Source organism: Martes martes, assembly GCF_963455335.1.
Source record: "Martes martes genome assembly, chromosome: 11".
NCBI lineage: Eukaryota > Metazoa > Chordata > Mammalia > Carnivora > Mustelidae > Martes > Martes martes.
In genome coordinates, this window is record NC_137899.1 from 86,042,900 (window position 1) to 86,052,269 (window position 9,370).

A 9,370-nucleotide genomic window follows, 5' to 3' on the forward strand; every position below is an offset into this window, starting at 1 on the left:
ATTTCAGGGCTTTTATCTCTAATCTTTACATCTTTGAAGGCCTTTGGCGAATGATGTGCTTCCTGGCAGGAACAGATCGCTGCAGAAAGAAGATCTTTGCTATCAGTGCTTTCATTTCTCTTTCCTGAGAGCTTCAGTCAGACGCCTATGACCCCACCAGACTTCATCAAACCTCTTATTCAAAGTCATCTTTGAAAAGGAGCTGACATTTATGGTACACCTACTGTGTGCCAGGCACGGTGCCAGACTTTGCCTAAGTCAGCGCATCTAGCCCCCTGCAGCCCTGTGAGATTAGCAGCCACCGCTCTACATTTGAGGAAAGCGAGGTTCGCAAGCCGTTCAGTGGCAGAGCCAAGAGTCACGTGTGGTCTCTGACCGGCAAGCCTTTCATGGAAATGAAACAGCCTATTTTACCCTCACACACGATGCACCTGAACTACCTTACAGTGTTCGGCTACACTGCCTTGAGAGTCTTGTGAAAATCCCACTGCACCAGGGAGCAGAGTGAAAAGTCCCAAGTCTGTGGAGGCCAAGGCTGATAGGAATGTGACCAAGTTTCTGAAAATGACGAGGAACACGATCTATAGTCCTATTTAATTATTAAGCATCTACTATGTTTAGGCTGCTCACTATTTAAAGACACAGTCCTTCCAGAATCTAAGCAAGTGGATTATACAGAGAACAGCACTAACTACTTAGAAACGGGTTAGCACACAGCTGGTGCCAAATGGTGGAGGGAGTAAAATCCCAGGAAGGAAAAAAACCTGGTGGGCTGTTCTATCCGGGGTGACTCCAGGAAATGACGGTTGATGTGGAAGTTGTTGGAAGAACGGGACTCACATTGAGAGGGCATGCTGCTAGGCAGAGGGGTCGTCCAGAGACCGGTATGTGGCAGTGAGGGTACACTAAGGAGACAGGCATGGTTGTAATGAAGAGAGGATAGAGAGTGTGGGAAAGGCTGCTGTAATCCTTCAGACCAGTAGCTATTTGGACTTTACTTTTCCCGTATTAGACAGCCATCAAAAGTTGGGGGTTTTTTGTTTTGTTTTGTGGGGTTTTTGGTAGGATGGGATGGCCATTGCCAAACGATATTTCAAGAAGATTTAGCTAACTCTGATATACAGATGTATTCATCAAATCACAGAGTGCTAAAAGAGTTAATCTTTTTTTTTTTAAGATTTTATTTATTTATTTGATAGTGAGAGCGGGAACACAAGCAGGGGGAGTGGGAGAGGGAGAAGCAGGCGTCCCTCCAAGCAGGGAGCTCAATATGGGGCTCAATCCCAGGACCCCAGGATCATGACCTGAGCCGAAGGCAGACACTTAACGACTGAGCCACCTAGGCGCCCCTAAAAGAGTTAGTCTTGAGGAAAGTACATGAATTCCCCTAAGTAAATAAATTGCATATATGCACATCCACACATCCACATGTATGTGTGTTCCATTATACAGTAGGTAAGCGATGAAACTCATTACCTCGGGAGAGGTCAGAAATAGAGTAGATCAGCTCATCAATGATAAATTCAGAGTGTGCAAGGCTGTGACCCTGACCTTTAGAGTTACTCTCATTGGCGCCCATGGTCTACCACAAAGCCTCCCCTGGTGCCACCATCAGAGACAGACCACTATAAACCTCATGGCCTCCTGTTCTGCAGAAGACAAGGCCAAGCCCCTTAACATGAGCACACAGTCACTTATATTAGAAGACAAGACCAGGTTTATGAGGTGATGGCCTTATCTGCCACCCATGTAATATGATTTAAGGGGCTTGAAGACAAATATCTGTCCAAAAGTATATTCCCCTGCCATGCCTTAATCTTAAATCCCACCACTAGAGGTAGATTATTTTGAATCTTGAAAGGAATTGGGCTGAGCAGACCAGTTCAGAGTCCCCCCATTACTGCACCCAGGAAATTTTAAAATTTAAGTCTCCTCTTAAGAAGTCACCTCTTTGGTATTCATCCTTGCATTTTGAGAAATGCAGCACATTTGGCACAACAGCAAAAGATTGGAAAGCCAAGGTGTGAGTCGTTCAAGTGCTGGTTAATCAAAATCAAGCACCTCTAGATCCTTCTGTAGTTCGTAAGCGTGATGGTGGGGGGCTCACGCTGTTGGGCGCTGCATGCGTCCTCAAACCTTGTTAAAACGGCAGTACATGACCCAGCTGACATGAAAAAAACCTAAAGCACCTTCATACAAGTGGAATACTTGGCAGCCACTAAAAAAAAAAAAAAATAAAGCCACTCTCTTCATACTTGTAAGTAAAGATCCTGAGAAAGCGAGGGGCAGAAGAGTATATGTGTGTCTGTGTATCAGTGAACCTGTGTATCATTTGAACAATGCATTGTTCAAATGGGGAAGATACACAGACACACATACACACGTTTCCAAATGCATAGTCTCAGCTGCACTACAGGCCAGCCAAGAAACTGGCCACAGCGGTTACATCTAGGAGGGAAACTGACTTTTTTCAACTCTCTACCCTTTTCGTACCTTTTTTACTATGCCCTCTGTGTGTTACCTATTTTTCAAAATGAAGTCTCTGTTAAAATCGAGATTCTCCTGAAAGGGGGAAATGTAAGACGCAGACGGTCACCTTGTGTGAAATGATGGCCCTGGTGAGATGAGCAGGTCCCTCGAAGAATGGACCTTGTGTGGGGGTCTCCTTGGAGCACTCTGAGTAGAAGGCTGGCTGCCTCCGAGGTCGGTCTCCCTGCCTGTCCTCCCTGAGAAGGTCATCTGACTTGAAAGGAGGCCTTTGAAGGGGGCTGGCTAGGAAGTGTGTGAGCTGTATCAGAGCCAGCCTCCTCTGAGGCTGTCCTGATACCCATCGTGTCATGTGGAGGTTTGAGAAGATCCCTCTGGCTACAGTGGAACAAGGGCTGAAGCTGGGAGATTACGAAGGAAGATAAAACATTAGTCCTGGCGGGGCACGGGGCACCTGAGTGGTTCTGTCGGTTGAGCGTCTGACTCATGATTTCACCTCAGGTCATGATCTCAGGGTTGTGGGGTCGAGCCCCATGTCAGGCTCTGTACTGGGGCTCCGTGCTGGGCATGGGGTCTGCTTAATCTTCTCCTCTCCCTCTGCCCCTCTGTCCCACGTGCCTAACATGCCTGCCTCTCTCCCTCTCTCTCTCTCACTAAAATAAAAAAATAAAATAATTTTTTAAAAAAATGTAGTCCTGACAAGAGATGATAGGATTTTGTCCAGGGAGGCAGCAAAAAGAAGTGGCTGAATTCCAGGTTTATATGTGAAGGGGAAGTTGGCAGGATTTGCTGATACTTGGCCTGTGAAGTCAGAGATGACTGCAAAGTGTTCGGCCTAAGCAACTGGAGGGATGTAATTGCTGCTTTCTGCCTTGGGGGAACACTGGGAGGAGTGTGTCTGACCATGTGTTTTGAGTATGTGATACCCAGGCGGGAGAGGAATGAGCAGGGTCGGGTCTCATCTTTTACAGGGAAATGGGGTCCCGGAGCCAGCAGTTCCTCCAGGGATTTTCGTCTGACTGCTGTCGGACAAGGAAATCCTTGTGCTGGGACCTGTGGCTCCCGAGGCACCTTTGGCCTCTTCCCAGTTTGGCCAGTTCCGTAAACCTTGCCTGGAGGCCTGAGGGGAGAGGCAGCAATGAGCCCAAAGAGGGTAGTCCTCCACTTCCCGGGTCCCCACTGGCATGTCGTTCCCTGGTCAGGGCGGTTGGGTGCGTGGAAGGACTCCCTGGTCAAGAGCCTGGATGCGTGGCTTTGCCACAATTCAGTCAACTTGGGGCAAAGACCACTCAGTCTCTCTTGCTCCATGTTCACTTTTTTAAATATATATAAACTTTGTATCTGTTTACTTTTGAGTTTAAAGAAAAAGAAAGGGATTTACTAACCTGAATGAATGCTAAGGTTTCTTAATGGCTTTGAAATTCTGGGGTCCTAGAGACTGGGGCATTTGAAATCTTCAGGACTTTGTACTGTGTGCCTTTAGGATAAGTCCATAGTTCTGCCAGAGGAACTTGCCTATTATTTGTGACAGGGAGGACCACCTGCCCTGCCTGCTCTCTGGGGTCTGAGCAAAAACCGGATGAGATGCAGTGGGTCTAAGAGGGCTTTGAAAAGTGCTGCACAAAGCCAAGAGACTTACTGCTAGGACTGTAAGGGTCTCTCGGAAAAACAAAAAAGAACGTCGAACCTTTAACATAGAATGTGAAGGGCTTCCTGTTGCTTAATCAATCGAAATGACCCAGAATACAAACCGAGATTTACATACGCCTTGTAGATTGGGGCTAATCAGGGCCGGGCTGAGCAGATGCAGGGACAATCCCAGCCTGATTACTGTACCTCAGCGTTTAATCATCTCTCCTCCAAGGGCGGCCGCGGACTTAGTGCACCGGCTTGCTGGCCTCCCGCCCCTCCTCCAGCCCCTCCGCGGAAGGGAAGGCCACTGGGTCAGAGCTGCTGAGACGAGTTAATCTAATCCCATGCCAAAATGGCTGTGTGTGAGAGAGGGAGAGAGAGAGATGCCGAAATTCTAAAATCCCCCCAGTAGGATGGTAATGTGCTGATTTAAGGTGGAAATAGACTGAAACCACGTGTAGAAAACAATGGCATTGGGATTTCGAGGCATTTGGGGTTATGAAATGACCTGATACACGGAATTTTGCCCTCCGTAAAGCTTGTCAGAGATGCAGTTGCTGTCAGCCTTCACTCTCGGGACAGCTTTGTGTAGGCAGTCACTTCATCCCCCAGTTGTAGAGGCCAGATTTATTCCATCCCTGATCCTGAGGTGAAATACGGAAGATGAAATCTTTTTTTTTTTTTTTAAGATTTTATTTATTTATTTGACAGAGAGACAGAGCACAAACAGGGGGAGCTGCAGGCAGAGGGAGAAGCAGCCCCCTGCTGAGCAGGGAGCCCATTGTGGGGCTCTATGCCAGGACCCTGGGATCATGACCTGAGCAGAGGCTTAACCGACTGAGACACCCAGGCACCCCCAGAAGATGAAATCTTTAAAAGTTGTTTTCTTTGGGGGCGCCTGGGTGGCTCAGTGGGTTAAAGCCTCTGCCTTCGGCTCAGGTCATGATCCCAGGGTCCTGGGATCTAGCCCTGCATCCAGCTCTCTGCTCAGCGGCGAGCCTGCTTCCTCCTCTCTCCCTCCCTGCCTGCCTCTCTGCCTACTTGTGATCTCTGTCCGTCAAATAAATAAATAAAATCTTAAAAAAAAAAAAGTGGTTTTCTTTGGATAAGTCCTGAGTGTAGTCCTTTTTACTCGACTGTTCTCTGGACTGGGAGTTCCTGCTCTGAAACTGTCCCGTCACCCTAAGACTGGGCCACCTCAATCACCCTAACTCTAGGAGGGACAGCTGTGCAACCTCAGAAGGCAGGTTTCATCCATGAGTGCAGAAACCATTTATCCAGCCCCCGCTGATTGCTGAGGACTCAAAAGGTGGAGACTCCATCCCTCAAGGACTTGACAGTCCTCCCAAGGATGAAACAGGCAAAACGGTGTTGGTGGCCATGACCACAGCCTCCATGGAGGCCAGTGCAGAGTGCTCGGGACCCCCAGAGAAGAGAGACTAAGGTCAAGGAAGGAGGGACTGCCACTGACTGTGACTGTGGAAGGAAGACTAGGAGCCCATTCAAGGAACGAGTCCCGGCCCATCATTCCAGGCAGAAGTCGTGGTCGTGTGCAGGTCACAGAGACTCGGCCAGGTCCTTCACCTGATTGGGGTGTAAAGCAGGTGGCGATTTGTGGTCACTAGGCTGACCTGAACGACAGGGGCTGACATAAGGGTTTAAATCCTGCAAGGAGATTTGGACCTGATGCCCCGTGGGGCACTGAAGACTTGTAAAAGAAGGCAACAGGATCAGTTTGTGTTCAGGAGATTGTTCTCGTTAGAGCAGTGGCAGCCAATAGATATTTCTGCATTTGCCCCTTTCTCCATTTTATCCTGCAGCAAATCTTCCATGGTATCAAAACTTGTAACAACAGTGTTGGACGTGACTCCGCATCATAGGAAACGAGAACATACCATTAACCAGAGATGAAACTGGACAATTCTTTAAGTCTCTACCCACACCCTCCCCCGCAGCCCCCTAGCCCAGGATGGTGGTTCACCGTGAGGAGGTCTCCTTGCTCACGGCGGTCCCTGTGTTTATCAGGGGTGCAGCTTGTTCCCCAAGTTGGGAGCTTTGCTTCTAGTTTAGTTGCCGTTTGCCAGCATGTGGCTTCTTTGCAGGAGGACACAGGTGTCCGGGCTCTGCGGGGGGCCTTCTGCGTGGCTTCATGAGTTTTGCCTCGCCTCTGGTGACCAGAAGAGAGGACGAAAGCGAAGGTGACCGTGAATACGCTGGGGCGGTAGACAGGGCCGTGTGGTCCTCACACACACTGAGGCCTTGCCTGGGGTTTATAGGCCGGGGACCAGGGCCCGGCTCACAGTGCTGAGGCCAAGAAGAGACTCCCTTGGCCTGCTGTCCTTCTGGCACATCTTGTACCTCACACTATGGGAAACAATGTGAACCAGAGCTACGCTTGGCCCTGAAGTAGCCCTCTGTCAAACAGGAAGGCCTAGCCACACGGGTTTGCCAGTGTCCCCTCTCTGCGCTCTCAGACCCGCTGCAGAATTCTGGTCTGGGGCCCCTCAGCCCGCCCCGCTGCTCTTCCCGTGGGCTCTCGGTCTCCTTGATTCCCACGCTGCCTCTTTCGTGGTTTTCCCTCTTGCTGTGGAGCTCACCCTTCAGCGCTCCCCGAGAAAGCGTGCACGGGTGGCCAGTTTCCCCCCCATCCAGGTCTGAAGATGCCTTTCTTCTGCCATCACACTCAGTTGGGAGGGGTGTCATTTCATGGGCTGGGAACAGTGCTAGCTGGAAAAGCACTTCTCAGACACTTGAAGGCATCTGCTTTGATGCCTTCTTGAAGGAAACTGCTCCCAGCTTCCAGGCTTGCTTTTGAGAAGTCCCACAATATTCCAACTCCCAGTTCTTTGTACAGGGCTTTTTTTTTTTTTTCTTTCTGGACTCATTCAGGATCTTTGCTTTATCCCCAGTGTTCTGAAATTTTGCAGAGATGTGTGTTAGTGTCTTGATCTTTTGTCATCTTGTCTCTTGGGCATCTATCTAACAATGTGTCTGATAATTCCCTACCTTCTGGGTTTGTTTTTGTTTTTGTTTTTACTGTCTCTGGAATTCTGTTTTTATCAGCGGTTGGACCCCTTCCGTCTCATACTTTCCTCTCCTTCTTTCCGTCTTTGAGTCCTACTCTCTGAGAAATTTCCATGACTTTATCTTCTGCTTTCATTGGATTGTATTTCATCATTAGCTTTTTTACTTTAAATTTTTCTCATATTCCTTTTTAAGAAAAGCGTCCCATTTTTATGATACAAATCTCTTCTCTGAGGATATCAGGGTTCTGGGGCTTTCATTTTCTTCTCCCACCCCCCACCATTGTCTGCAGCCTTGTGTCAGGGAGCGCGGGCCACAGCTGGGCCATCTGTAGGCCTCGGGGTGAGTGCTGGCACAGCAGGCTGGAGTTTTCAGTGTCTTCCCCCCCATTTTCCCACCCAACAGGTATCACTGGGGTCTTGTCCAGCCTCTCCAGGTCAGCTTCTCGGAAAAGTGGACGAACTTCAGATGTCCTGTCAACAAAGGGCAGGGTTTCTGGGTGTTGGGATTGGTGTAGTACAGTTGAATACACACGCTTAACCAATTCCTGTTTTCAGCCTCAATGTCTGCGTAGTGAGGCCTATGTCCAGCGCCCTCCTTGAGCACAGGACTTGCTACTTCCATTTCTCTGATAAGTCAGAACCACTTTACATCTTCCAAAAACCTGTTGACATCCCTCATTTATACCCTTCTTCCCACTAAATTACAATTTCAGTTTTAAGAGGAAGAGGAGCTTGATAATAGGCATTTATTCTGCCTCATTTAACGCAAATCCCATTTTCTCTTTAGTATGTCATATAGAACTATCAACTTTTCTTTCTTAGGAAGGACTGCGCTTTTCTGAGATTATGTGCTTCCTCCCATCCTTTCTATGTGAAATAATAGTGATATTAGGAAACAGTTGGGTCTTTTTAAGTTGACCCCAAAATGTTTTTTAAATTTTACTGGTCTGTGAATCTAACATCAAGAAAACAATGCCCTAAGCTTTTGCCTTTTTTTTTTTTTTTTTTTTTTTGAGAGTGGTGGGAGAGCAGAGGGAGAGGAAGAAAGAGAATCTTAAGCAGGCTCCATGTCCAGTGTGAACACTTCGCACCTGACATGGGGCTGTCTCATGACCCTGAGATCACGACCCGAGCCGAAATCAGGAGCTTAACTGACCGAGCCACCCAGGAGTCCCCGCACCCCTTTTTTTAATAAGCAAACACTGAAGGGAGAGGCAGTGGCCAAGAAAACAGGACAGGATTGAGGGAGGTATTTTTTCAAGCTGAGAGAAACTTGAGCATAGGCAGGCAGAAGACTGAAGAAGTCAGTAGCAGAACTTCAAAGAAAATTAATGGCAGCCTTTCCCAGTGGAAGGAGGCAGTCGGGAGGGCTGGGCTGGGGAGGAGGGTTCACACCTGACCAGCCTTGCTTCCTAAAATTAGAGGCAGGCAGACTCATCTCCCGGCAAGTTGGGGAGGCCCTGCTCTGGGTCCCATTTCCACAGTTTCTTCGCATTTTCTTCCTGACAGTCCGTTTTAAGAATGACAGTGGGTAAGAGGAGGGATATATTTGTGCTTGGACAGTGGTGGGCAATTACATGAGGCTGACAGCGGTACCCTGAAGGGCTAGGGCCGGTTGCCCTGTCCAGGCAGCATCTGGGAAGCTGAGCCCGATCCCCACCAACAGTCTCCCCTTTGTCTCCCCAGGACTGGTCCAGATCCCCGTGAGCATGTACCAGACTGTGGTAACCAGCCTCGCCCAGGGCAATGGGCCGGTGCAGGTGGCCATGGCCCCTGTTACCACCCGGATATCGGACAGCACAGTCACCATGGACGGCCAGGCTGTGGAGGTGGTGACGTTGGAACAGTGACATGCAGCCGTACCATGGCATCGTTTTCTAGTCTACTTCAAAATTTTTTACACGTTTGCAGAGGTGCAATCAAATGGAATTAAGTCTCTCGACTTCGGAAGAAAAGTTTTGTTAACCTTTTTTTTTAAAAAGGAAGAAAGGCAGTGGGTTTTGGAATTGCATTTTTTAAAGCACCACTCTTGATTTTCTGGGATTGGTGGAATAAGATACTGTGTTGTCAATTTCACCATCCCGAAAAAGCCAAATTGTGGCAGGACTTCTTTCTGCAGAAACATGTGTGTATACTTAAGTGTGTGTATGTGTGAGTGTGAATATATGTATATGTGTACATATGGATATACACATTTACATATATATAAAGTATATATATGTATG

The 9,370-nt window shown here is 48.3% G+C and overlaps 1 protein-coding gene across 1 annotated transcript in view; it reads left to right on the plus strand.

Annotated features, from left to right (window-relative positions):
* The window catches only part of NRF1 (nuclear respiratory factor 1), a 144,770-nt gene extending 135,680 nt beyond the window's left edge, over positions 1 to 9,090 (plus strand). Inside the window, exon 11 of the mRNA XM_080818005.1 lies at positions 8,832 to 9,090. Within this exon, the coding sequence (XP_080674131.1) occupies positions 8,832 to 8,995 (164 nt within the window). The 3' untranslated portion in view covers positions 8,996 to 9,090. The remainder of the gene's footprint in view (positions 1 to 8,831) is intronic.
* Positions 9,091 to 9,370: the final 280 nt, after the last annotated feature.